This window comes from Phanerochaete carnosa, assembly GCF_000300595.1.
Source record: "Phanerochaete carnosa HHB-10118-sp unplaced genomic scaffold PHACAscaffold_12, whole genome shotgun sequence".
NCBI classification, from domain to species: domain Eukaryota; kingdom Fungi; phylum Basidiomycota; class Agaricomycetes; order Polyporales; family Phanerochaetaceae; genus Phanerochaete; species Phanerochaete carnosa.
Genome location: NW_006767639.1, coordinates 612629 through 638158, shown reverse-complemented (window position 1 = coordinate 638158; position 25530 = coordinate 612629). Strand labels below are relative to the sequence as shown.

At 55.7% G+C, this 25530-nt stretch overlaps 10 protein-coding genes across 10 annotated transcripts in view; 6 read left to right on the top strand and 4 right to left on the bottom strand.

The window, feature by feature from the left end:
- The window catches only part of PHACADRAFT_264672 (uncharacterized protein), a 1808-nt gene extending 537 nt beyond the window's left edge, over nt 1–1271 (top strand). Inside the window, exons 3-4 of the mRNA XM_007401249.1 lie at nt 248–623; nt 688–1271. Of these exons, the coding sequence (XP_007401311.1) occupies nt 248–623; nt 688–739 (428 nt within the window). The 3' untranslated portion in view covers nt 740–1271. The remainder of the gene's footprint in view (nt 1–247; nt 624–687) is intronic.
- Nucleotides 1272–1288: 17 nt separating this feature from the next.
- On the top strand, nt 1289–2257 carry PHACADRAFT_200962 (uncharacterized protein; the record flags this gene model as incomplete). The annotated part of the gene is made up of 3 exons (XM_007401248.1): nt 1289–1699; nt 1752–1986; nt 2046–2257. The coding sequence occupies 3 exons, from the start codon at nt 1289–1291 to the stop codon at nt 2255–2257; spliced, it is 858 nt and encodes a 285-aa protein (XP_007401310.1).
- A 448-nt stretch (nt 2258–2705) lies between these two features.
- Nucleotides 2706–3134, top strand: PHACADRAFT_264669 (uncharacterized protein; the record flags this gene model as incomplete). Its single annotated transcript, XM_007401247.1, has 1 exon — nt 2706–3134. A coding segment is annotated over exon 1 (160 nt), but the record flags the coding sequence as incomplete, so codon positions are not given.
- A 551-nt stretch (nt 3135–3685) lies between these two features.
- On the bottom strand, nt 3686–4283 carry PHACADRAFT_105685 (uncharacterized protein; the record flags this gene model as incomplete). Its single annotated transcript, XM_007401246.1, has 3 exons — nt 3686–3835; nt 3899–4090; nt 4146–4283. Coding segments are annotated over 3 exons (480 nt in total), but the record flags the coding sequence as incomplete, so codon positions are not given.
- A 1015-nt stretch (nt 4284–5298) lies between these two features.
- On the bottom strand, nt 5299–7742 carry PHACADRAFT_153491 (uncharacterized protein). The gene is made up of 10 exons (XM_007401245.1): nt 7638–7742; nt 7496–7577; nt 7433–7446; nt 7293–7385; nt 7165–7239; nt 7065–7111; nt 6883–7027; nt 5726–6824; nt 5544–5652; nt 5299–5425 (listed from the first exon to the last, which is right to left on the bottom strand). The coding sequence occupies exons 1-8, from the start codon at nt 7662–7664 to the stop codon at nt 6477–6479; spliced, it is 831 nt and encodes a 276-aa protein (XP_007401307.1). The 5' UTR covers nt 7665–7742; the 3' UTR covers nt 5299–5425; nt 5544–5652; nt 5726–6476.
- A 110-nt stretch (nt 7743–7852) lies between these two features.
- PHACADRAFT_264666 (uncharacterized protein) lies at nt 7853–10031 on the top strand. The gene is made up of 10 exons (XM_007401244.1): nt 7853–7936; nt 7991–8036; nt 8092–8119; nt 8173–8246; nt 8301–8414; nt 8469–8534; nt 8751–8892; nt 8945–9033; nt 9090–9279; nt 9350–10031. Exons 2-10 carry the CDS (start codon nt 8030–8032, stop codon nt 9894–9896), a joined length of 1257 nt encoding a protein of 418 aa, XP_007401306.1. The 5' UTR covers nt 7853–7936; nt 7991–8029; the 3' UTR covers nt 9897–10031.
- A 142-nt stretch (nt 10032–10173) lies between these two features.
- On the top strand, nt 10174–10499 carry PHACADRAFT_264664 (uncharacterized protein). Its single transcript, XM_007401243.1, has one exon. It carries the CDS (start codon nt 10232–10234, stop codon nt 10481–10483), a length of 252 nt encoding a protein of 83 aa, XP_007401305.1. The 5' UTR covers nt 10174–10231; the 3' UTR covers nt 10484–10499.
- A 4012-nt stretch (nt 10500–14511) lies between these two features.
- On the bottom strand, nt 14512–15897 carry PHACADRAFT_264663 (uncharacterized protein). The gene has a single exon (XM_007401242.1). It carries the CDS (start codon nt 15638–15640, stop codon nt 15002–15004), a length of 639 nt encoding a protein of 212 aa, XP_007401304.1. The 5' UTR covers nt 15641–15897; the 3' UTR covers nt 14512–15001.
- Nucleotides 15898–16177: 280 nt separating this feature from the next.
- PHACADRAFT_264662 (uncharacterized protein) lies at nt 16178–19220 on the bottom strand. Its single transcript, XM_007401241.1, has 8 exons — nt 19182–19220; nt 18653–19122; nt 17688–18590; nt 17457–17611; nt 17178–17365; nt 17046–17110; nt 16544–16930; nt 16178–16472 (listed from the first exon to the last, which is right to left on the bottom strand). Exons 1-8 carry the CDS (start codon nt 19201–19203, stop codon nt 16368–16370), a joined length of 2295 nt encoding a protein of 764 aa, XP_007401303.1. The 5' UTR covers nt 19204–19220; the 3' UTR covers nt 16178–16367.
- Nucleotides 19221–23193: 3973 nt separating this feature from the next.
- On the top strand, nt 23194–24175 carry PHACADRAFT_264660 (uncharacterized protein). The gene is made up of 2 exons (XM_007401240.1): nt 23194–23592; nt 23653–24175. Exons 1-2 carry the CDS (start codon nt 23369–23371, stop codon nt 23726–23728), a joined length of 300 nt encoding a protein of 99 aa, XP_007401302.1. The 5' UTR covers nt 23194–23368; the 3' UTR covers nt 23729–24175.
- Nucleotides 24176–25530: the final 1355 nt, after the last annotated feature.

The window sequence follows — 25530 nt, the reverse complement described above, 5'->3', positions numbered from 1 at the left end:
GGGGATCTTGGGCACTATCGTGTTTGTTACCTCCATCCGCTTTGTAGTTTCTTTATTCGATCGCTGACTATCGGTTATCCCAGGCGAGACGGAACAAAGGTATCGATCTCGGATACGCATACTTACGGGTTCTTTGGCTTATTGTGCCATTACTGCATGGTGTACATGGAAAAGAGCGGCGAAGTCGAATCTTTCGGTGTGCACGAAGCCACTAGCACGACAGTCAATCAGCTGACATCTCTTGCAGCGCAGCTGATCGCGTTTGTTAGCTGGTGTCTTCAACGATTCCGTCAGCTTTATCAGTCTGGAAAAGACGACACGCCGAAGATGGTGGCAATACGGCGCCATACACTGAGAGCCTGGCAGGCGACGACGAGCCAACTCAACCGCAGCCGGCTTGTACAGCGAGACAAAGGCTGGAAGCGCTTCTCGCTCTTGTGGCAAAGAGTGGGAGATCTCATCCCGCCGGTGCCAGATATGGAGGCGGACGAGGCTGCGTTCGAAGTGTTGCAGCGGTGCGGGTGGGGCGAGTGTCTGTGCAGCGTCCATAAGCCCGCGCATAGAATGAAGATATGTAAAGGCTGCTGGGTCGTCGCATATTGCGGGCCCAGGTGCCAAAAGAAGTATGTGCTAGCTCTGACCTGTTGTCCTCGGCGCGTTGGTAATTCTGACTGTGTTATATTCCAGTGACTGGGAGAACGGTGGGCATCAGAAGGATTGTCGGAAGTACAGTGGGTAGTTTGGCCCGAGCATATCAAGGTGTCTAAGGTTGATTGTCGCTCACGTTCGCTCTCAGAGGCCGGGGCATGTCGTTCCTGGTTTGAAGCGCGACTGCGTCGGAGCTGCTTGGACTCGCCTTCAGTTTGGCGTTACCAGTGCAGAGGTGAAGCTTTATATAACACCAGAATTATCTGCTGCGAGAACTTGAAGATTAGTCATTTCCCTCGAAATATGCCTACTGGCAAGAAGCAGTGCTTCGAGTCGGCATGTACTTTCCCGGGTTTTGTGCTGCGCTTACCATGCACCCGTGGCCGGCGTTTGCCTCATCGCGACTCGGGATTACCACTGTGCTATACGAATAAGCCTTGTTGAAACAAGCTGGCGGCATAGCCCTCAGTGTTTGAGAAGGCAGTTCGTATTTTGGTGCCTTACAGAGCACTCTGCTGATTGATGCAGGAGTTGGCCGGACGCATACTTAAGGGTTTTAGGTCTATTCCCGGCTTTCAAGCCTCTACGTTGTGAGGCCAGCCACTCGTATCAACAACTTTAACCCCATCCAACCCTCACGATGACCGTCGCAGTCCTCGCACTCCGCGATGTCCCGACCACTCTGAACTACTTTATCCCCGACCCGGAAACCGACGAGGCTCCCCGTATTTATGTCGGAGAGCCTCCGGCCGGAATAAAGAAGGACAACCTCGGCCGTGAGCCGCGCGACGTTGTCGTTCGCGATGCTCGTGGCAAGGAGAAAGAGTACGACCTCTCTCTCGACAAGTCCGGCTTCCAGTTCGCCGAGTACGTGAGCCAAGAGAAGGACTTTGAGGACGAGGAGAGGATCAAGGATGCGTACTACAAGGAGGTGGAGGAGCTGCTAAAGAAGGAGATCGGTGCGAAGAGAGTCTTCGTGTTCGGCCACATTCTCCGCTGCGCTGAGCCGGACTTTGTTAGTCCGCCAGGCAAGAACATCCATGGAGCTGCCGTAAGTCGACTTACGTTGCATGAGCTGGTGCACACGCTTAAGCTATCTACAGGTGTTCATTCATGTCGACCAGACTCTCGAGGCGGCCGTCGGGCGTGTCCACCGTCACCTCGGTGACGAAGCTGAACGCCTCTTGAAGGGACGCGTTCGTATCATTAATGTCTGGCGCCCCATTCGCAATCCTGTGGCACACAACCCGCTTGCTGCGTCGGACTGGCGCACAATCGATAAAGAACACGATCTTGTTTCTGTTCCCTTCATTCATCCCGACCAGCGCACTAATTCAGGTACGTATCTCTCGTGCGCAGCCTCCAAGTTTCACTCATAAGTCTTCGATGTGGTGCAGGCGTCTATGCCCTCCGCTACAACCCGAACCACAAGCGGTATTACCTTTCGGATCAGACTCCAGATGAGGTCACGCTCATTAAGTGCTACGACTCAGAGGTGGACCGCGCGCGGTTCACTCCGCATTCCGCATTCCTCGACAAGACTAGTCCTAAGGATGCGCCTTACCGGGAGAGCATCGAGGTCCGATGCCTGGTCTTTGACACGGAGTAGAGACCGCAGACAGCATGTGCTTGTTTCTGATCGCCGTGTACTATGTGGTAGCAGGATTTTCTAACGTCACACGCGGTTGCTCAGGAGCTCTATCGATACATTGAACATTTTGGATCGAGTCGGAAATTTGCAAGAGACTGAAAGCAGAATTAACTACGGCTGCGTGCTTGCTTGAGGGAGCTGTATTTTGCGCCCCTGTGTCGTGATCACCACATTCTCTATGAGTTTTAGCTTTCTTCCGATTACTTTTGTGGCGCACCGTAGAAGGTTCGGAACCATTTATCTTTTCATAGTTTCTCATCACCCTTGGTTACGCTTGACGTTCTCAAGCTTTAAGAACCCTCTCGGCCGGCCATCTACCAGTTAATCCTGAAAAAAATCAGCAGTGGCTCGAGGATGAATCTGGGTACTAGTACAAATGACGGGTTCCACTTGAAAGTCTTAGCACATTCGATATATCCTAAGACGTTCAAGTTAGGCCCGTCACTGTGCCCTCTGATACAAGCGAGCATGACTCTAGCAATCAGCGAGATGCGCCACTTCACTATGAACCCAATCGATAGCAACTTCTGAAGACGGGCCAGTCGGCCTCAAAGACTGGGATTAAAGATGGGCATGAATGGAGTGCCTCTGAACACAGCTGCCCCAGGCCGACTACCCAACTCCTGTAGAGGAAATGGGAATTCTAGAAGAGACATCCCACTGGATCTCGTTGCCGTACGCATAGATCCATATTGCCACCCGAGTGCATGCCGTTCAGACTTCCTGACCTGATCGTCACATCCTTCAGTCGACAGCTGGCTTGTTCTGATACCTACCCTAGCGCCGCTCGGGATAAGCGGCACACGTCAAAGATTGGCCAAACCCTGTTGAGGGTGTGTGTAATACAACTATGCTCTTTGATATGCAAGCGTTGCACATACGGCTGAAGCATCAAAGCACTGTCTGTGTAAAACCAAAACAGCTTGTGATCAAGTTACATGTAAATCAGGATAGGGTGCGCACGAATAGACAGCGGGCCTGAGGATAAGGCCATTGAGGAACCCTAGCTCAAGCTGTCACAGACATGACGGACGCCCGTTTGATAGCTTGAGTGAGGAGAACAGCGGACGACCCGTTCTGAGCGAGCATATTGGTGTTTTCGAGATCGTTGTTCAACCTGCAGAAGTATTCCATCGAGCTCCAACAAGTGCACCGTTTGCGCACATGCCGCGCGAATCGCGAGCAGACGCGGGTCAGGTAGAGGAGATGGTTCGCTTCTGGGATTGGCCCGGCTTCGAAGCAGACGGAGTGATCCAAAAGGGATTTGGATACGACGAAGCGATGATGTGCACGGGGTACATACTACACAAGCCGCGAGTCAATGCCAATAGTAAAACTCGGACTGAATAAACGTACCTCGTGCGGAGGAGTGTCTGTCGGTTCAAGTCAGAACTCCAGCCCATCAAAGCTTTGATACAACTCGCGCCACAGAATCAGAATGCTGGAAAGGTCGTGAGTCGTGCCGCCCGCATAGAAATTGGAGACAAGATCCGTGAGTCCAAGCGAACTCACAATAGTCAATCCGCTTGTCGCATGCTGCCCCTGTTGTGGCGTTCAGTCGAGAGCCTGCGTAATCAGAAATGGAATGGCACCACGTACCCTCTGTCGTTGGGCCGGATCGTACAGATTGTTGTCTTCCGCCGACGCTTCGGACATTATATGACAATACTGAGTAGAGGCCATCGTACCTTTCGACACTAGAACCGTACGTTTAGGGTAGGGGCTGTGGTGGAAGGATGACGCGTCGAAGTACTTTGACACCATGCAACGAAACCCATCACGAACTGAAGCCTGGGTATCAAGCATGTCTGTGAATCATGAATAGCCAATAGAGCTTACTACCCACCTGCTCCTTCGCCGATTCATAGTCATTTGCATACATGTCCAGGCAAGAACTAACCAAATCTTCTTGAGTATCGAAAACTCGGTGAGATGGGTAGTCGTAAGGGCGGGGAATAGGGCCTTTTGAGCTTCGAAATGTTCGCCATTAGAACACGCGCAAAGTGTTAGGGACGAGACAGTGTACGTACACGCTCCGAGGAGGCACTCGCGGTACAGCCTGCCAACCTGGTAGACGACTTCTGATGGGCCTTTACCCGGCGAGACAATCCCGAGAGCGATGCGTTCGACAGGTGTATCTTCCAGCAGCCGTCTGTACTTGTGGAAATTGATCATTAGAAAGCCAACCACCCTAGCGTTCATACGTTCATGACGTGCGACTTGTTGGCCAAGCTTGCAGTGACGCCTCGGTCTTCCTCAGCAGCCAGCACTAGATCGTAGGCATTTTGGATAGAGTGACTGGCCCACTGCAAGGCCGCGTTGCATGGTGGGAGCTTGAACTCAGACATGGTTGTGATAGAAAGGTCGAACGAGTGCTTATCAAGCAAAAGTGCTGGAAGTGAGACACCTTGTTTTGCCTCCGCCAGTCCGGCCCTTCCTGAGGTAAAATAATTAATTCGACGTCCTGAGACCTCTAACGTATACAGCTCATATTACATAACCTTAGAGAGTTTTTACTGCTGTGTGCGAACGAAAAATACGTTATACAGCCGCATTAGATTGTAAAGGCGCCACGAAGATCCCATATATACGGGTTCGACACTGAATATCGTGCTGTAGTGCTTGCTATGCCTTTTTGTTATCACCACGACCTCCAGTCTTCGATGCGAGAAGCTCACATGAAGCATGGAGTTCTTGCGGACCTTGGTCATTGTCATTGCTCCTTCAAGTTGCGGCGGCCCCTGCTGCCACCATCAGCTTCAGCCAGCTCTCACCAATGGAGCACTTGAATAGGCCCTGTCTGTGGCGCTCACATCTCGAGCAGAGTACTGTAGTAGAGCTAGATTTTCCGGCTTGTCACGTTTACGGCGAAAGGTCATGAAATATGCAGTAGGTCTAGAATCAAATATCAAGTACTCAAGCGCGCTTTACTTAGGACGCGTGTCTGCTCTCCACCACCACCACCTCCACCACCACCACCTTTTCCCCACACGCCCGCCATGCCAAAACGCGGTGCCTTCATCGTCATCGAAGGGCTCGACAGGTCCGGCAAGAGCACACAGGCCGCGACGCTGCTGCGTCGACTGCAGGACGCGCAGGTCTCGGCGAAGCTCATCAGGTTTCCCGGTCAGCACCTTCCCGCCCCCCTCCACGAGCCGTCGTCCTCACGCCTTGTGCTGCTTACACCCACACCCTGTACTGTCCCCTCTCGCTCTGACTTCTCTTCCGCACGGCGACATTGAAGACCGGACGACGCCCATCGGGAAGATGATCGACGCGTACCTGCGCTCGGAGAGCGAGCTCGACGACCACGCGATCCACCTGCTCTTCTCCGCCAACCGCTGGGAGCTCGCGTGCGTCCCCCTTTCTCTCTCTTCCTCTCGCATGCACACACACACACCCCCTGCTGACACCGCGCCCGTCCAGGCCGTCCATCGAGCAGGCGCTGCGCGCGGGGGAGACCGTCGTCTGCGACCGGTACGCGTTCTCGGGACTCGCCTTCTCGGCGAGCAAGGTGCGGCCGGGCTCGCAGGGGTACCCGCTGCTCGCGTACGACTGGTGCCGCACGCCCGACGCGGGCCTGCCCGCGCCCGACGTGACGCTCTTCCTCGACGTCTCCGCGGACGCGGCTCAGCGGCGCGGCGGGTACGGCGCGGAGCGCTACGAGCGCGAGGACGTGCAGCGGCGCGTCCGCGACGTCTTCGTGCGCATCGGCGACCAGGTCGAGGCCGCCGGCGGGCGCTGGGAGGTCGTCGATGCGGACGAGCCCGAGGAGGCCGTCCGTGATGTCATCTGGGATGCGGTCAAGGACCTCGTAGAGGGTGTCGATGCGCCGCTCGGGAAACTCTGGGACGACAAGCGAGAAGCAAGCAATGTCGAGGCTCTGTACATGTGAAATTCCGTGCGCAAAAACAGCCAAGTTGTATTTCAGTCTCAGAAAAGATATTTTACACATTACACACCCAGAACACGATAGTCTGTAAGATAGTACTGGTACAGCCCACGAGACAGAATGGATAGGAAGAGTGGTAACGATTGTGCAGTGCTGATTTAGAGAGAAGATCCAGATGAAACCTACGAAGGAGAGTTGTAAAGCCTATGTGGCCATGTCATGAACGTGTTTAATTGGTATTGAGAACATCAAAGAGCCCTTTCTTGGTCCATGAGAGTCCAACTTTTAGCTGGAGGAAAGACGAGAGACGAGCACAGCCAAAACGAGGACAACACCCCAGCGCCATTTCTCCCAAACGAGTTGCCGAATTGAGGTTGTCCAGCCGCCGGTGGCTGTACCCAGTGCTGGCACATTGCTCTCCGGCGAGCTGGAGGATTCGCGGCTGTTGAGCAGCGGTGTCGCAGGTGTTGACGAAGAAGGGGTGGTGGGTGTCTGCGCCGTCAGCGACGGAGACACAGGGGAGCTAGGAGCAGTACGTGGAGAAGCAGGGGCCGGCTCCGCTTCGGGCTTGGAGGGTTTTCCTCGTTCCTTCATACCCATGTTTGGCACATCGCGCGGAGTCGGTGTGCAGTGCTACGGGGTATATGCTAGTCAGCTGCGTTCCTCTCGAAGCATTGAAAGTAGGACACACATCAGGGAATGCCTCTCTGAACCGCCGCTGTTCGATATTCCACGAATGGCTACGAGCCGCATAAGCACGCTTCTCCGCATCACTGGTCGTCACTGATCCGGTGGTCATCTCGTCGGAGAGCATGAACGACAACAGGCCGGTCAATCTGATTATCAGCAAGATTAGCACAGCCGTGGATAAACCGAGAGATCGTGACTTGCATGGTGGCGACGCTCCAAGCTGGATTCCACTGATAGCCGTGGTTAGTATGCACGACAGCTGGCATAGATGCAGAGTGCTCACAGTTCCTGGGTGAAAGTCGGACATGGAGAAGCAGATCTTGCGGTCTGGTTGGAAGCGGCCTGAAGGAGTCATCATCTGCCGTAACTTCAGTACATCCCCTACTAGTGTGGAGCAACGAAGTTGAATACCTTGATACCTGGAGGCTTGAAGGGATATTCGGACGGAAAGAGGAGGACACCGTGATACTCTCCGCCAGCGAAGGGTGAGTCGGGTGGGCCGCGCTGGGGGAAGATCAACACAGGTTCAGAGATTCCAAGGATGGACATACGATGATGTAGTTCCCTGGGAGACATGTCAGTAACAGCCAAGGACGCAGAGGAGGAATACGCACAAGTCAGGATGTTCTTCTCATCTGGCACTGCCCAGACGAACGGAGGAGGCTCGCGCTGCATAGCAACATATTCCTTTGTAAGCTGTGTTTCGCAGGGCAAAAATGAGAATAATTCTGGGGGAAAAGCATGGAGGAGACAGACCCTCTTGTGAGCAGCCTTGGAAGCCATGTCGAGCGATGTGGTAGGAGAGCGACGAGAGGGAGACTGTCTTGTCTCGGACGGTGGTGGTTTTGGTGGAGATGGGGCATCAGGAGAGCCGAGATGCATGGGCCGCCGGCGCCACGTGCGTCTCACGTGCAAGAACAGAACAACCCCTCGGGGAACGCCCGCCGGTGATCGTCATCCAGGACTGCGCTCGAACGGCCATGGCGCTGCCCACCCGGGGTCGAGTAATCATCGACACGACAGCAGGAGAAATCGACATTGAATTGTGGTCGAAAGTGCGTCTTCAAAAAAATTATTTGTTGCGCCTGAAGCCCACGCCAGATGACCAGGAAACACCAAAGACATGTCGCAACTTCATTCAACTTGCGATGGAAGGTGAGCGCAATCCTCTTGCCAACGTCCTCGTTGTGACCCTGAGGCGCAATATCAGGATACTATGACGGCGTTATCTTTCACCGGTGCGGCTCTTGCTTCTCGAATCATGACTGTGTGATGGCTCACAGCTACGCAGCATAGTATCCAACTTCCTCGTACAGACTGGCGACAAGACGGGTACTGGAGGCGGTGGAGAGTCCGTATACGGAGGCACGTACTTTAACACCGCCATCCATGTTGCTGTGCTTAGTCTTTGCGTTGTAGAACCTTTCGAGGATGAGATCCATCCGCGTTTGCGCTTTGCCCATCGCGGGCTGGTCGCCATGGCGAATAACGGCACCAAGAACTCGAATGACTCGCAGTTCTTCGTCACTCTTGGTCTGTCTTGCTTTCACTATTTCAAGATACAGGTGTTCACGAGAATTGTTCCAGACAGAGCTGATGAGTTGCACGGAAAGCACACACTCTTTGGTCGGGTAATCGGTGATACAATCTACAGTAAGGCATGCAGCTACTTCCATTCTGACCGTAACTAAGAACATTTGCTGTAGATGTTTTGAAAATTGGTGGCATGGGTGAGCCCATCTGTTAGCTCATCTGTCTACCACAGTGATTGACTTTGCTAGAGGTTGATGAGAATGAGCGCCCATTATAGTATGTCTGTCTAGTCATCCGGCCAAAAATCCCGCTGACTTGGTTTACAGTCCACCAAAGATCAAGACGATACGGATAGCCGACAATCCTTTCCCAGATATCATCCGCGGATTACCGCTGAGGAGAAGCGAGCCCAGCAACGAGCGCGCGAACAAGCTCAGCGTGAACGGGAAGAGGAGCAGCGGCGACGAGGAGCCAAAAAGTCAGTTTGCTCGGCAGCTACGGGATGCCAGTCTTATGATCTTTCCTTGCAGAGACGTCAAGCTCTTGAGCTTCGGTGCTGATGAAGGCGCCGAGGAGGAACCTATACTAATCAAGAAGAAGCCAATCGTCCGTCCTGACCGTGCGTCAATCATTTTGGCTGAGTCCGCTGTTTCTGAATAGGTGCTCTATCTGTAGTGGTCGATGTCGAGCCGCCGACGCCCTTGACAGCTGTCCCAGGCCTGCCGCCCAAACAGAAGCCTTCCAAACCGAAGGACACCCCGGTCCCCGCACCTGATGCTGACAACCCCAGGAAACCCTCGCGGACGGACGGCGATGACATAACGAAGATCAGGGAGAGACATGCCCAGGAAAAGGCAGCAGCAAGGTAAGGTTTCCGTCAGCAGACCCGCGAATGCGTGCGTGCACGCCCGCTTGGCTGACGTACGACCCCTCAGCACCTCGCGCCAGTCCGAGATCGAGAAGATGGAGGCCGAGATCAGGAAGCTGTCGCGCAAGGCGCGCGGCGAGGACAGCGACGACGACGACGAGCGTGCGAAGAAGCGGCCGAAGAAGTCGCTCCTCGAGGAGGAGATGGCCAAGTACGCGGGCGCGCGCGGCGTGCACAAGAAGACCAAGGACGGCAAGCGCGCCAAGGGCGAGGACGACGTGCTCGCCGCCCTCGAGGGCTTCCGCTCCAAGCTCAAGCTTAAGCGCATCGCGCCCGGGTCTGAGGACGGGCCTGCAGAGGAGAACGTTGCCAAGGGCGAGGATGCCGCCGTGCTTGGCGAGGAGGACCCTGGGGTGGAGGTCGATGACGACACCGGATTCCTGGGCCATGCGCTGCATTTCCCGAAGGACAACGCTGAGGAAGTCTTGAAGGCTGAGCGTGACTATGAGGTAATCGACCCGCGGCAGCGAAGCGCGAAGGCGAAAGAGGAGGTCAGGGAAAAGCGAAGGGTGGTCCGGCCGAGGGACGGTGGGCGTGGTTCCAGGAGATACTGAGCGCGCGCGTTGCCTCGCAGGTGGGATCTGTTGTGTTGGTCTTGTGCTCACTGAGGTCGTCGTCGCGAATGTTCCAATGTGTCTCATTTACATATTGTTGCTAGTGAGCGTCCCGAGCTTACGACGAGTTTTCGCTGCTCGCCTCTCAGGCGCGCGAGAGCGCATGCCCGGGTTGTACGTGTCACCCGACGACCGTCGCGACCGAGTGCGAACTTGTGCACGGCACGAAACGGCTGTAACGACTATCGCGACATTAGAACAAGACAAGCCGTACCTTAGAGCAAAGTCTCGCATTCAGGTATATAATTTCCCTCGGTCTGCGTCATGATTTCTATATGGTACGTCGCGTCAGGTGCCTGTGCGATGATGGCTTGGACGTTCGCCAGACGTTTCGCTCGCTATCATCAGGAACAATTCCCGGCCCGCCACAATCTGCTTCCAGGAACAAATTGGCCACCACCCACTTCCTTGGGACCGCCGCTCTCATCGCTGCGAAGCGTCACCATGTTTCCTTTCAACGGCCTGTGCAGTGTGCAACTCGGAGGCCCCACCACAGGAAACACCCTTTCCCCGTCATTCCTCCGTGAGTACGTGTACGTGTACAAACCCTACTTTCGCGATCCCAAGATGCTCACCTTCGTCCGAACCCTTCACAGAGCACCGCTTCGTCGAAGCTCATCATAAACCGTGGGTATTTCGCTTTATTTGCGGGCATGGCCTTATATGGATCAGGTTTCAATCGATAGTCGCACACGGGCTTCCATTCGCCTCCCGCCGCGTTCGGACGAGGGGGGGTTGCAGGGCACCTTGGAACTTGAGGGCTGCCTCCAGGCGGGCGCGTGGCGGCCAAGGGTCCCGCCTTCGCGATCTCCTCTGGCGAATTGCCCGTTCTCGAGATAGCCTTCGCTCGCCCGCGGCCGTGGCCATCTCCCCTCCCCACCGCGCATCCACCCGTTCGGGCAGTGCGTGCCAGCCCTCGGAGGCACAGGCCCGCGCGGCCGCGAGGCGACAGCCCCCGGCAAGTTCCCCGCCCAACCCCCTCCCCCGCCTTCTCACTGTGTCCGTCCGTCCCGCTGGGCGACTTCGCCGCGGCGTCCGTCGCAGCATCCTTGGCACTGCGCATTTTTTCTTCCCACTGGTGTTGGTGAGATCGCGGGGATACCTCGCGGGGGATGCCGCTCCTACTGCTGCTGCTGCTGTTGCTATTTGCTGCTCGGCCGCCTGCGTCTGTACGAGAGACATCGTCCCAAGGGCTGATATGAACGCGAACTTGCGGTGCCGCTTATCTCGGTGTTCTTCGGCTCGATGCGCGGGATGCAACGTCAGCATCTTCGGCCGTCAACTCGAGCTGAGCCCCCCTTGCGTCGTGTGTTCCGATACCGGCGGCCCGCCGTCACTCGTCTGGACGGCCCTGGGCAGTGGAGTCATCCGGAGAATACACTGCATCAGCCGACCAGGCCTCGCGCGCACGGAACTTGGCCAAGCGGGCATGTCGTGATCCGTCTCGTGCTCACAGCCATGATATCCTTTCTTTTGGTGTGTTTGCAGTGCCATCGGGGGCCGGCTGCGTTTTGGGAGGTGTCTTTTCTCATGCCACTCAGCCCGTGGGTTCGTCTTTGTCTGAAAGCGGCAGTATGACAATTATCTATAGGTTCTTGGCGATGGGCAGGTCTCAGCGATACGCTCGTTTGTGAGCTATGTATGGCAATTCCTAGGACGGCACGCCATTATCACCGGCAGGTGGGTGTCTTCACTTTGGCTGTCCTTGGCAGAGGAGCTGAGGAACCTTAGATAGTGGTTGTACTGTTGCCACCAGAACTAGAACTTATGAGATGAGGTGGTGCTAATAAGTAGCTGTCTGCGCAATATTTGCGCAATGTGATTGTGACGAAGACGAGGCGGCCTAGGGAGAACGGAGAGGCGGGATCCTGAGGACTTTCCTAAAGTGGACTCCGGTGGCGCTAGCTCCACAACGCCTCGCGATATGACAGGCGCCCGGGTCGAGCTTCTCTATGCCCTGCGCTCACGCAATGAAGTTTCCTGTTTCGACACCGGCCCGAGACCGTTTCATTGATTTATCCAAACCCACTCAATAATCCGTTCTGTTATTTCGTGAGACCGAATTGCTGCCTTTAGAGTCCGAGCAGTCGTAGGTCTCAACCGTCCCTGCTAGGCTCGTCATCACACCAGTCCGAAGGGCCAATGAGGTTCCAAACTGTTCCAAACCAAGTTCTGTCAAAGTCCACCTTGGCCAGCAGGTTCGAATCCGGCAACTGACTTGCCCGGCGCGCAATATCACTCGACTTCTCACGTGTAATCAGTCCAGACAGGGTCGAGCCAACCTGACCACGTCTCGCACTGTCTATCAACGCTCTCCATCGGACTAGCCAGAGGAATTGTGCTGGACTGTGAGAGCGCTGTACTCTGCATTAAGAGGGCCCTGGCCTGCTCATCGTTGGTGGCTGAATCCTGAAGCACACGCGCCTGGCCATCCCGGCGTGACGTGACTGCAATAGATTCCCTTCCCCCCGAGGTCGTCGGCATTCCCACTGCAGAAATATGAGGGGCACTGCTCGCCCTGGGTGCAGTTGCCGCAGGGTGTGTGCAGTCGCCGACGCCGAGTGGGCGCGCGACTCAGGCCCGCTCGACGGCCGTGGTTACTTCGCGGGTGTTACGGAGAATCCTGGTTGCTGTCTACACACCTGCGGCTCCGAGCGGCATGCTGCGGCCTCTGAGGGTCTTGTGAGACATGCCTCTGGGGGACGTTTCCTCCCACAGCGACCCCGGTTCCTTGGTACGGGACTAGCGAGCGTGCGCCCCGTCGCCTTGGCAGGCCTTGACATCGCAGGTTGTGCGTCTCTGTTCCCGCCCTCTGCACTCACGTTCTAGGTCTCATTTGTATTTCGGGTCGCTGTGTAGCTGAGGTGGCTGCACGCCCGCCACGGTGGTGAGTGCAGACCTGCGGGCGCTTCCCACCGACACTCACGCAGATGACAGGCGCGGACACGTTCGAGGAGGCTTTGGGTATTGCCAAGTCTGGACTTAATGATGTTTGGACGGTATGATAGTTGTACTCCAGGTACTACTCCGGCGAGTTACCATATTGACTTCATACAATCCGCGATACAATCGCAGATCGCCTGCTTGACACGGGCGGTCGACATTGATACGAAGTAATCACGACTTCGGAAGCTAGGTCCGCGACGCGATAAATGCTTCTCATGCGGCTATACCTCGCAAAAAACCCACGACCGCAGCACTATCCTTAGCTTGGCCTTAGCCTTTCCATTGATTTTGTCGTACTGAACTACAGTGTGAGCGCGCCCATCAAGACCTGTCACGAAGCCAGCTATGCGCTAACTTTTGCTGACCGCCTGCGCAATGTTGACTTGTCCAGGAAGCCAAATCGCAGCAGTTGATGGGGGGACAGCGGAGCAAAGGTGGGGTGTAAGCAGCTACGGCACAGCCCAGTCACCGCTGCGACTATACAGTCCTCCCTGGACTCTGCCACGGTGCAAGTCCCGCGTCGCAGGGTGGACCCTCCGCAGGCCGACGTCGGTCTTATTGCTCTCAACGCACCCCCCTTGTTGTTACCGACTGTTGTTGCTGCGCGCATGCCAGTACATCACTCGCGTCGCGCAGCCTCGCTACGATCTTCCTGCGTGGGACCTTTGGAGTGATAGCGTTCATGTCTGAGATTGCGGTACCGTCAGTGCCAGTCGCTACTCCATCTCTGCATTTTTCCCCACGCCCGTCACGAACAAACGCACTCAACGATTTGCATATTTTTTAACACAACAGGCGACCGAAGTCGGAGCCAGAGCGCGAGGATACCGATGTGCACAGCACTCCGCACTGTCTGCCTCGTACTCCTGCATGCATCGGACCTCGCGGGCACCGTGCACTCGCCCGCCGAGCCTGCAAATATACCACGGGTGATCAAGTGGCTCGCCGGGGAGGATGATCTTCTCACGATAGCGCTTAGCAGGGCAAGCGTTGCGTGTCTTCGCCGCCTCGCATCGTGGCCTGCTCTGCCGTTTCCTGCCCTGGTGATCGCCTGCACGAGCATCTCGAGCAGTTGCGAGACGGCGACGGGGACCACGAAACGAGCTAATTTGTCGTTCGTGCGCATGCGAAGGGCCGTGGGACGCAGAGCGTGATGAACTGCCCGTGCTAAGCTGTTGCGAGCAGAAAGCAGACAGCGCGTGCGCCTGTCTCCGCCGTGTGGGATCACGCAGGCCTCCCCTCAACTTGCCCAAACCCGGGCTGATGCGCTCCCAGCAACAATTCCTGTGGTGTGACGCCACCAGATGCGGGGACAAGAGCCAGGGAGGCCTACCGCTCCTGGGGGTCTGTGCGACGTCCACATGTCGCGTCGTAGCACTTTCCCTCGAGAGTCGATGCCCGCCTGGCTCGAAGGGGCGTAGCATGCGGGGGGCAGCGCAGGAATAGGCTTCGGCAGAGACATTCTATCAGCTGTTCGTGTCACGCAGCGGAGAGCATTTCTGTCTCTCGCTTCAGCACACCAGCCCCACTCGCTTTCTCAGGCAAGGGCACGAGCCCTGGTTCTCCACCGCAGAGCGCCTCGTGCACCCATTCCTGTCGTTCATATGGACATGAAACTGGCCATTTGGGTGGGGAAGGTCGCGCACGCGCATTGGCGTGAGAGGGGCAGAGCATAGCATTCGGATAATGATTCGAATAATGTAACGGTGTATTGCGAGTATGCCGACTGCATTATCTACAATAATACACTAAATGTGGTGCAAAGCCAGGGTGTTCATGGCGTGAGGAAATAGTAGTAATAATAGTGTATGCCGAGCCATGTGCGTCAGAGGTCGTGAACGTAACCGGGGCAAATTGTAGTAATAAAGATACATGCAGTGTGGGATGCGATGGGGAGCCACGATGAGGTGGGTATAGATGCGGGTATAGTCCAAACAGGGTTCGTGCCAGTCGCGGATCTGGAGAACGTGGCGGTCATGACTCGAATCCGTACTCGACAGCAGCCCTGCAAGCCTCGCTTGCGGAAGAGACCCGCGCGTGTTCGCGAAGGCTCTGCTGTGTCGGGAAGTCGCTGTCGCAGGCGGAGCAGGAGTGGGAGCTCAGGCTGCGGTGTGACTTGCCCATTTGTTTTGAGTGGCGTGACATCTGCGGAGGCAGGTCGTAATGAGGGCCTGGGTAAACACAGCAAGGAGCAGGCGGACACTCACCATGTCATCAGCCAGTCTGCGCTTGGTGAGGGACACACCAGTTTGTGCTGGGGACTCCACTGTATGAGCAGGATAAAAGTCAGCAGATACCCACGCGGAGCCGACGGAAATGAACATACCAAATGCCCCTAGAGCTTTTGCAGCGCGGTCCCGCCAGGCAAGGACGCGCTTCAACCTTGTACCGTACGTGTCATCGTAGCAGGCACGGGTGGCCTCGTCGCCCTCGTCCGAGGAGCAGTACGAGGACACGGCAGACTCCTCGTCTTCGTCGCTAACGGACTCTTCGGAGCACGACTCGGTGTATGCAGACGAGGAGGGGACAGAGCTTGTGGTTATGGTGGACGGATGGGGAGCCGGAGGGGGCGCGGAGACCTCTACGAGTTGGATGACTTCGTGCTGGCGGTAGTAGACGGGTCCGGGTCCGGTGGCGACCTTTGGGGAACAGTCCATAACGGGGGGTGGGATAGGGATGGCTCGGTGAGAGAAGTAGTTAGAGCAGGCGAAAGCATCGAAGGCCAAAACGTCGGCCATTGCTGTTGTCAGCGACGGCGAGGAGGAGGGGGCGGTGGGGGAACTGGCGGGAGAGAGGGAGGCATATTTAAGCAGTCCGGTGAGAGAGAGAGGCAAAGAGGATCGGTGGGCGCGAAGCGAGGCTTGGCTCAGATCCGAAATTGCGAGGCGCCAGGAAATCAAGATAAAAACGAAACCCAAGTTTGCATCTGAGATTCGTCCAATTCTGGCTTCCGATCAAACGCCCGATGCCTCTCAGGCGCTCGCATTTCCATCGGGGATTCCGCGGTGCCTTCTCACAGAGGTGAGAGAGCTCTTTCCATATCCGGCACATCTGCAGAGCTCTGTTCTCACCGCGCTTGTCACATCCCCGCTGTGACGAGCTCCAGCCGCAACGTCCGTCTGCTGTGAAACTACACGGGGCCCAAGCTTCCAGATATTCACATCGTCGTCTTCCTGATTTCCCGGCGGTGCCACCTGGGAAAGCCCAAGCTCTTTGGCTTCGAAATCCTCCGCAACAACCATAGGAGTTGTCCGAGCGCGACCGCCAGATGTCATGCCGATGAATTCGTCAGCGAAATAAAAAAAGTAAAGCCTATGTACTGCCCCAGTATGTGCGTCAAGAAAGGCTGTGCCTCACACATCCATGCTCGCCCGGGAAAGCATGGTGTGGGCGGTGTGACCCCTGAGCCTTAGAACATGATGCCCGAAGGCGGCGACCTTGTGTCATCGACTCAACAGCTATCACCTAAGGTCGCATGGGTGCCAGCCACGCCTCAGCCGCCTCGAACTGATCTACCAGTTCCCGCAGGACCGCCCCCTCCGAATGCAACTGCCGCATGGCGGTCAGCGTCTGCAGTGCATGAAAAAGCGACAGACAGTGAGAACATTGGCCTGTTTCCAGCAACGAAAAGCGCGACTTACGACGTCCCAGAAGCGGAAGCCACGCTCTACTTCTTGTTTCGGATTCTTAACACCGGAGAACGTCTCCTCGCAAATTTCAAGGGCCATCGCCTTGGCCTCCTTGACGCCTTCGGCGTTGGGATCTCGCACCCGCTGACGGTTGTTGATGTGCGTCAACGCATCCAGGTAGACCTTGGCAAGCACGCCGAATCCCGTGTTCACTTCGCTTTGGAAGGGAAGCGACAGGTTGATGTCCAGCAGGTCTTCTCGCGACTGCTTAGCGTCCCGACGGACAAGCGCGTTCAGCGACGTGACCTCCAGCAGTGTGCGCAATGCCCGCGTGAGCGAACGGATGAAAGAGTTGAACACAAGCAGCTCCCGTGACAGTGGCGCAGACCACGGCTGCGGCTACGCACGACGGAACCGAAACGGAGGATTGAATGTTCCAAGGGGTAATTGGCCACAATTGGAGGGAAACGGGATATCATTAGCACGCAGGCCTTGTGTGAGAAAACTGACGTACCTTGAAGCTCAGTGGGACGATACTAAGCACACGCATCACTAAGAGCATGCATGACTTCTCGTCATCTGGTTTTATCACGGCGAATAGTCAGCCAAACGAGTCGCTACGCCATGTGTGAAAATCCCGCCTCACCGGTTCCGAAGCTCGGTCCCCCGCTAGACGCCCTGCCAGACCAAAGGTGGCCGTGCATGACGCCCGCCCTTACCAATTCCAAGAACAAGTACAACGAGTCCTGAAATTTGTCGTTCACACGCGCAGTCTTGATCGCGACATACATCGCCCGCGCCAGGGGCGAGTGCGTGTGTGTGTTAAGCAAAAAGCTGCAGATGTTTCCAGCCGTCCCCGAGGGCAACGGTCAAACGTTCAAAATCAGTCCTGGGAAGACCGTAACAGGCATGTCATGCGGCTTACCCCCTTAGCTCGAGGAAGCGCCAAATTACGTTTGCCACCAGTTCATCTTTCTTGTCCAGTGGCACCAGAGTCTGGCCAGCCTTGACCTTAGTGCGTGCTGCCAACTTGTCAGACACCGTCGCCCCAAGGCACAGTGCAAAGTCAATGGTGGACGACTAAATGAAAATGAAACGATACGGTTTTAGATTGGGGTCCCGTATGCGCAAAGGGGCGACCGCAGTCTAGACTCACATTCTGTCTCCTCAGCTCCTCTTCCACGATCGAATACGGCACATGCCACCCAACGACGCGTTCGGCCAGCTGCACAGTCTGCTGCGAATTGTGTGCGATCGGTTTCTGCTGACTCTGCTCGAACCAGAACTGCGGAACGATGTTTCTCTTAGCCCAGAATGGATTCAGGACGCTCGAGACCAGCGCAAGCGCCGTGGCCCTCGGACCCGTCTGTCCGTCGGTAATTACTTCCTTGATAAAACGACGGTACTCCGTCGTCTCACCATTATCGAGCGGGGGCTGCTCGATGACCTGGTAGCTCGTCAGCCAGACGAGCGCCTGCGGACCCAGTAGTCCTCGCGATAAGTAAAAGTAGATCTCGTCAGGGAGGCGGTGTGTGAAGATGTCGTGAAGATCGACCGGAATGTCAGCCGCTGTTGGATGATGGTGGTGTCCCGAGTGCCCATGCGGCTGTGGGTTAGGGCTCGCGAGCGGGAGCGGAATAACAGTGCCTTCTGAAGATAAGACGAGCGAATATTTGATCATCGAACGGGTCCTGGCATACTGGTCGGTGTATTGCATCTGCTTCACCTGCGGCTGCTCGGCGAAAGCGGAGACAGCGGCATGCCCAGACTTGTAGTATTTGATCATGTCGACTGTAGCCTTCAAGGCCTGATCGTGCACTGTGGGCGGGAAAGGAGGTGAGTGTTCAAAGCCGAGCAAGATCCCCAGATCGAGGAACTGGTCCTCAGTAAGGCTGAGGTCGTTCAGGATCGCTCGCTTGGTAACATGGGTGAAGGTAGGGTTCGCCGACGTAAGATCGAGGGACGTGACGAGCTTCTCAAGGCCAGGATAGAGTAGCGTGTCTGTTGGTCCATAGATGGCGTGGATGTATGCCTTCGGGTGTCGTTGCAGGTAGATCAACTGAGAGCGTCACACGAAAAAAATGAGGTTGTGTACGGAAGCGTAGCTTCTGGGTGACGTACTTGTGCCCAAGCGACATATGGTGCGACAATGAACTCCACATTTCGATGTCTGAAAATCCTCAGGACCATCCTCCAGAGGTCCCACTGGTGCAGTCCGCCACGCGTCTCAAAGAGCTTGGTTGCCGCCTCCTCCTGCCCTGCCTCGTACTTCGCCCACGCCTCGCGCCTGTCCCTCATGGCTTCATTTTGTTCATACTGTAGCTGTTGGTTATATTTTCCATTACGCTTCGGGAGCAGTCCAGGGAAGACGAAGACAGGCTTGATGCGTAATTTTTCCAGCACGCGCAGGTCAGCTTCAATACGCTGAGTTAGGGCTAGCGGAAGCCCGCCAGTAGCAGCCAGCAGCGGCTCTCGTGAAGGGGGAGTTTCCGTGAGTTGTGTCAGGTAGTATGAGGCATCAATACCCAATCGTGAGTCCGTAAGAACCGAAAGCGGGTGGGTCTGCAGGTGCTTGCGTTCCGAGAGGTAACCTGGTGGGTTACTCTATTCAGTATAAAAGTTATGAAGGGTACGCTTTAGCTGTGCCCACCGTCCAGGTTTTTGATCGTCATCCTGTCGTAGAAGCTGGCGTTGGCGAGGGGTATAGTCGTCGCTGTCGTTGTCGTGCACCGCCGTTCACGGCTGTACGACCTCGTGGGAGTGATTATGTAATCAGCCCATTAGGCGGGAAACCTCAAACTATTCGTCTCGTCTAATTATTTCGACAAGTTTCCCTATGCACTTCTGGAGTTGCGCATATTTGGTCATGCATATCTCCGACCTTCGTTAGAGATATAGCAGAGTTCTGTTTGCCTTCTGCTGATGTGGTCCTTGTCAGGGTGTGCGAGTCGTGGTGAGTTCTGAATGGTGAGTTCTGACGAACCTAGGCACCTTTTCCTTGCGCCGTCTCACACCTAGGGGAACATGCCAGGTATATCGGGATGTAGTAGCACGTTCATGAGATCTGCATCAGTTATCTCTGTGTTAGTTGTGTCGGCCTGGGCGTTCCCTGTGGAAGAGACCCTGGGCGCAGCGGCTGAAACCAACCAACGCAGCGAAGCTGAGCGCGCCGGCGTAGCTCCAGTTCTTGGCTGGCTCCAGACTAGGCCTGCCTTTGACCTTGAACCCTTAAACCTTCCAAAGACATGAAAGTTCTGAACTTATGCCGTCAAACACAACGAAGTGCTACCTCGCTTCAAGTAACTCGTAAAATGTCGCCAGACCCCCACCGGTTCATTTCAAGCATAGGAGCTACGAAGGTAAACACATGCTACACCCTCCGTCATTAAAGGGGATTCACATTGCCACTAAGTATGAAATTCTTCCACGCTACATGCCAGGCCAGGTCTACCGTTTTTCTTGGTTCAACCGCGCACGATGTTCTGCTCTTGCGGAGGCGAATATCGGCCGTGCTGACCGCAACCGCATGCACGTACTGTGAGTAAAAGCACCCATGTCCAGTCTTAGCCGCGCCTTTTCTCATGTAAAGCACGACTCTCCCACTGGCTGTCGCGCAGTGATGCCAGCTGACGTTCCAAATGCGGATATGACCTAGGTTATCCCCTGCAGTACCCACGCTGCATCAGGTTGCGGGTCAATCCAGCATCTCGATTATTGCGGTTCGTCATGCTAGCAGATCTCCTTGCTTCGCACCGGCCATGCTTTACTACTTCAGGCAACAACGAGCTTTATCCTTGACCCGGTCCCGTGCAGAACTTTCTCGTATTGGGTGAAACTCCTCCAGCGATGCCACCTTCAAGACCTGTCCATCAGCTTCACCGTCCGGACAAAGATGCGATCATGTTGTCTACAGGGGTCTCCCGCTGGCTTTGGGCGACGCACAGGTTTGCAATGGCACACTGGATCAAGTTGCCGGAGTCCTGATCAGCGCAGGCCGTTCTGGTTACTTCCACCCTGCATGCGTCTCTGGCGTGCCCGCTGCTCATACATCCAAGCCCTCGAGCGAAGTAATCCGACTATCTGGACGCTTCCTGCGCTGCTTAATCCCAATGTATGCGATCGTCACAGCACCGGACGCGTTTCGAAGATGATAACATTCCTTCTCTATCCTCTCATTCGTCTCATCGATACTGGCAACGTTTCATTTCACTAGCCGCCGGCACGCTGACACCTGCTGTAGAAGCTTCGAGGCTATCGTACCTACCGCTCAGGCCTCAGGGCTGAAATGATTTGTAGTGGCGCATGTCAGACGTGATATGTTTGATCTGCTTGTCTCCAAAATAACATGTCCCGAGCATCGCGAGAGCCTTAGGGACCGGGTATGCTGGACACTTGGTGCCCGTCAACGAGGGCCCGCACCCATGCGGAATCTTTTGACCAGCCCTGCACTGTCGCCGTTCTACCATGCCGCCCAACGGCTCGGGTCGCCGCACCACATGGAAAACATCCGCACCGCTGGGGGAAGGCTCGGCGCTGCGGCTGAGTATGCAGCTTGGCACTCCGCAGACTCTCGGATGATTTTGCGGCGGCATGCGTGACTCAACAGCGGCCGCTACTTGTCCCCGCAGACCGGTAGGCTTGAAAAACGCTGACGCGGGAACCTCGAGAAAATGCCGGATGTGCCACTTCGGGGCAAATACACTTCTGTGCGGGCTCGGCAAAGCACACAAGCAGCGGCATCGCGCTGCGATGACGAAGTCACGACGTTGATATCATCAGCCGTGCTGGTACCCATGAAAGGCGCGCCGCCTTCCACGCTCTAGGGTCATCGAGCGTCGATGACCTCGGGGCGTTTCACAGGACGCATCTCTGATGAGCCGACTTACAGAGCTTCCGCTCAATAGATGTGCACGGCACCGACATCCGGGTGATCTGCTGTCGCTCGATTTATCCACCGAAGAATAACAGGCTGTGCCAAGTTCCGTTCATACCGCCCGGCTGGCCATGGAAACTTGCACTCTTCCCGAATGCACTGAATCTGAACCTGAACGTGAGTGTCCTTGGTGTACCATAAGACCGTAAAGCGCACTTTAGGCAGAACAGCCGCTGCGCTCGACAATAACGAGCTTCTCGGGGCTTCCGTGAGAGTCACAAGTGAGGTGCATAGTACGGACATTGCCTGCGGTGCCACACGAACGCAACAACGCCAATGTGACATCTCTTGAGAATGGCCGAATTACCACTTGGAGCACTCGAGGACGACGGGTGACACGAATCACAGTCACCATCGAAGTTAGCGTGACCACCCGGTTTCCTGTGAACTTTTCACTGCATTTCGTATATACGAAGTAACCAATCTGGTGGCGAGCGGGTCAGCATCAAAAGAAGCATTGTCTGTCGTATGCACTCGCCTATGTATAGGGTTAGCTGTTGCTGTCTTCGTCGAGCCTGAGCGGGAGAGACGCAACGCCAGACACATGCTCAACTTGAACTGTGAGAACGCGGCTAGAAGCGACATATGGCCATCGCAGGGTCATTCGAAACTCGTCAGTCTCGGCGAACCTAAGTTATTTTCGTTGTCAATAGCAAGCATGGTGCGGAAAGTATAATTTGGCTGGAAAGTGTACCTCCGCCCTTGAGCGTGGGTTACGATGGATACGGGTATGTTGGCATACCAGTCTGGCCGAACCCACATGGTGCGAATCCCCACCAGAAGGTTGCCATGCTGTGAAAGATTGCGCAGCTCGCGCGACAGGAACATCGCAACCTGGCTCAAACTCATAAGCTAGAAGATACCAAGAGTGGAGCAAAATGAATCCAGGAGAACGTGACTTGTTGGAGATAGCTTGTTGAACAGCGGATGTTGCTGATATGTTCTCATAACGCGATATCCGTGGGAGGGAAAAGAGCTTGTCATAACAAGTCGCAGTCGGTAGTCGTGTATCAAGTCTGTTCCGTTGCAGGGTGACGTAGTGAAGCTTCGAAGCCCTGGATTAGTAGTGACAACATAAGATAGTATTACTCCGAAACACATGCTAGCAGATAGAATAACCTGCATACTGGGACTATCAAGTTGTGGGGGGTTTCGAGTCATGAGCACATCGAACAGGGCGAATCGTCTGCAGATGTGGTGCTCATCCCCCCAATGGATGAAGCAACGGCGTCGAGCAGAGTGACACGAGGCGATATAGAGTTCTATTAGAGATAGCATACAATCTGGCAAACTTTGACGCAGAGGTGGTCATAGTTTGAGCTGCAATCTCATCAGCACGGTCATCCCGCAACCAGTTCGACCAAGAGGTGACTTGCGTGCTCATCCTGGTCATGCACATAACCATTCGTAAGCTCTTGAGCGTGCCTTCTACTGCGCTCGGCTCCGGCATTGACCACTGCCAGCCCGACGGCCTTGTGGCGCGACTAAACGTCCTAGCCTTCGCGACGGCCAGCCCAGCGGCGCAAGCGATGCCTTGCGTCTTCGGCATGGGGTGCGTGACACAGCTGAGTACCTACACAGTGCCTGCAGCCTGCAGGATGTGGTCAGCCACTCGCTCTACGCAGGTCTTGACGATAGGCGGGCATGAGCGAAGATCAGTGCGCAGATCAAAAGGCACAGGTCTGGACGGGACGGAGCTCTTGACGGCGCCTGTTCTCGTCGTAAAGTCACCTCTTACCAGGACCGTCATCTCGAAGGGAGAATGTCTGCGATATAATCCCTGCAACACGTCCTGCGCACGCCTCTTTTATCCTACTAGCCGACGCTTGTTAAATTCGATTATATTCGACCGACTTTTTTTTCGACCTGACAACGCGATCATTCACACTCATTCCGCAACTATAATGAAGAGCTGCTTGAAGTGCACCACCGACGCGCACCACCGCGACAGGAATTCTCCTCCTCCCGACTCGCCCAGCGAGCAGGGAAGCGACTGCGACGTGCCCATCATGGACAGCATGCAGCGGCGGAAGTCGGTGGCCTTCTGCGAGGTTGGCGAAGAAGACATATTCTATGCGGACGATTGGGATCGGTCGCCGGCAGCAATCACACAACGTCTTACCTACCAGTGAGTGTCGCCCGTTCTCGCAGCGGGCTGCAAGTATTCACGCGCTTTTGCGGCCGCTAGAGACGTCTACGAGCTGAAGGAGTTGCGAATAGCCCTGCCGCGGATCCAGCTCGCCAGGCGCAAATCTGATTCATGACCACGCACGCTGCCTTCCGCGCAGGCACGCTGAACAGGCCCCATGGCTTTGCCACAAGCGGGGTACGACGCTGCGCCGTCGTCGCCCTCTGCATCGCATCACGCACAGCACGGACTTTGAGCATAGAGACATTTTCGGAGGGGGTGGGAAACGGACACTTTTTTGGACTCTCGTAGACGGACTTTGCAATCTCCCATCATCGCCAACGGACACTCACTCGATCGTTTTGCAGCATGTTTTCTTGCGGGTGCTGGGCAACTTACCCCATTTGCATTTTCTTTTTCGCACTCCAGGTGGAGCTTTCACCTCGTACGCTCGTTGACACTCGTAATCGCACTCGTACTTTACTACATAGGCACACACGCAACACAATTAATACCTCACGCGTGCATACGCCGGTATCCGCGTTGTACCTGTCTTTTTCGTTTACGTACACATTAAGGAGATTCTCACCAGTGCACTCGTCCCAATGTCTCGGTTGTTTTGTGATGACGTCTCCATTGAGGCACAGTAAGGCAGTCACAGCTAAGGCCCTGGCTGTACCATATGAACTCGTTTCGGGAGGCAGCATATGCATAGCCCGACAATGCCATTGAAACAATTAAGACTAGCCTAGCGCTTCGGGCCCCGCTGAGGCGCAGAATGCGGGTCTAGGGCTGCCAGCTAAAAGGGTATCGTGGCTTTTAGCAGTCCTCCAAACGCTCCTCATTCCGGAGTGCATCGCGAGAAAGCAACCTCCGAGCACTCGACGGGCGCGCGCGCACGCGCGTTCTAATTCTGTCCGTGGGTACGCAGAGGCCAGCAGAAGGCGTCGTGAGAAGCCGCGGCTCGGCGCGATGGCGCGAGCTAAGATGGGGCCCATTGAGGTGAGACGCGTTGAAAATGTCGAACAAAACGAGCACATACACCAGCGACTGCTCCGTAGTGTGCAGCGTTAAGTTCCGCTCCTTCTAGAGGTGGCGTGCTCCGCGTGAGAGGTTTCGCAGCGCGAGCGCCCCTCTGGAACAACACTCAGACAAAACGGGGAGAGCTCGCCTTTCATGAGGCGTGAGAGGCCCGACACGGACTCCAAGCACCTGAAAAAAAAATTCCGGGGCTGGCGGCGCATGATACATGACGCCTAGAAGGTGCCAGACTGGGAGGCGCGCCCGCATGCGGGAGTTGATGGGACGAGACGGAAGGGAGAGGAAGAGGGCATCCTGAGAGCTGCTGCCACGGCACGCGCCCGCGAGCTGTCATCTCCTCGGAGTGACAGGCTCGTCGTGGTGGCGTGACTCGTGACCCGCGTCGCGCTCCGCTCGCTCGGGCGTCCGTCGCGCGCACACGGGAAGGTGGGAACGCAAGGGAACGCAAAGGGACGCAAGGGCCGCTATCGGATGGCCCCATTGCGAGATAGCGCACGCTGCCCGCGCCGCGCCGCGTCTCGTGCTGGGGCCTTCGCCTGCTCTGGGGAATTGTAGAGGCTTCGGACATGGCGGCCGAGCGCCACTAGTTTAGCTGAAGACAGAGGCGCACGGTCTCACGCCGCGCGCGAAAGGCGAATTTATCGTGATCTACGTGCGTCAGCGAAGTCTCGTCCCGCGAAGCACGCACCGGAGCACTTGGATATTTTCAGGCGACGGGCATGGCGAGGCGCCGCAAAGTGAATCTGCCGTAAAAGTTCCAAAATGTCGTCACAGAGGGTCGAGCGTCCAGAGCTTTAGCGGCGGGCTAGTATGAGAAGGTATTCTCATCTTTCCCTTGCCTCATCATAGCAACAAAATCCAAGCGTTAGATTTCTGCAGCTGGTGCTATGGATTATA

What these genes read in the sequence shown, in the direction of transcription:
- PHACADRAFT_153491 (XM_007401245.1), bottom strand. Translation starts at nt 7,664, where the DNA reads ATGGCTTCCAAGGCTGCTCACAAGAGG. An exon ending in CCAAGGCTGCTCACAAGAGG is followed by an intron (nt 7,578 to 7,637) that starts GTCTGTCTCCTC and finishes TGCGAAACACAG; the next exon opens with CTTACAAAGGAATATGTTGC. An exon ending in ATGCAAGTCACGATCTCTCG is followed by an intron (nt 7,028 to 7,064) that starts GTTTATCCACGG and finishes GCTGATAATCAG; the next exon opens with ATTGACCGGCCTGTTGTCGT.
- PHACADRAFT_264666 (XM_007401244.1), top strand. An exon ending in AATCGGTGATACAATCTACA is followed by an intron (nt 8,535 to 8,750) that starts GTAAGGCATGCA and finishes AGTCCACCAAAG; the next exon opens with ATCAAGACGATACGGATAGC. An exon ending in CGGCGACGAGGAGCCAAAAA is followed by an intron (nt 8,893 to 8,944) that starts GTCAGTTTGCTC and finishes CTTTCCTTGCAG; the next exon opens with AGACGTCAAGCTCTTGAGCT.
- PHACADRAFT_264664 (XM_007401243.1), top strand. Translation starts at nt 10,232, where the DNA reads ATGGTACGTCGCGTCAGGTGCCTGTGCGATGATGGCTTGGACGTTCGC.
- PHACADRAFT_264663 (XM_007401242.1), bottom strand. Translation starts at nt 15,640, where the DNA reads ATGGCCGACGTTTTGGCCTTCGATGCTTTCGCCTGCTCTAACTACTTC.
- PHACADRAFT_264662 (XM_007401241.1), bottom strand. Translation starts at nt 19,203, where the DNA reads ATGACGATCAAAAACCTGGACG. An exon ending in CATATGTCGCTTGGGCACAA is followed by an intron (nt 18,591 to 18,652) that starts GTACGTCACCCA and finishes TGACGCTCTCAG; the next exon opens with TTGATCTACCTGCAACGACA. An exon ending in GCTTCCGCTTCTGGGACGTC is followed by an intron (nt 16,473 to 16,543) that starts GTAAGTCGCGCT and finishes CATGCACTGCAG; the next exon opens with ACGCTGACCGCCATGCGGCA.
- PHACADRAFT_264660 (XM_007401240.1), top strand. Translation starts at nt 23,369, where the DNA reads ATGAAGAGCTGCTTGAAGTGCACCACCGACGCGCACCACCGCGACAGG. An exon ending in ACACAACGTCTTACCTACCA is followed by an intron (nt 23,593 to 23,652) that starts GTGAGTGTCGCC and finishes TGCGGCCGCTAG; the next exon opens with AGACGTCTACGAGCTGAAGG.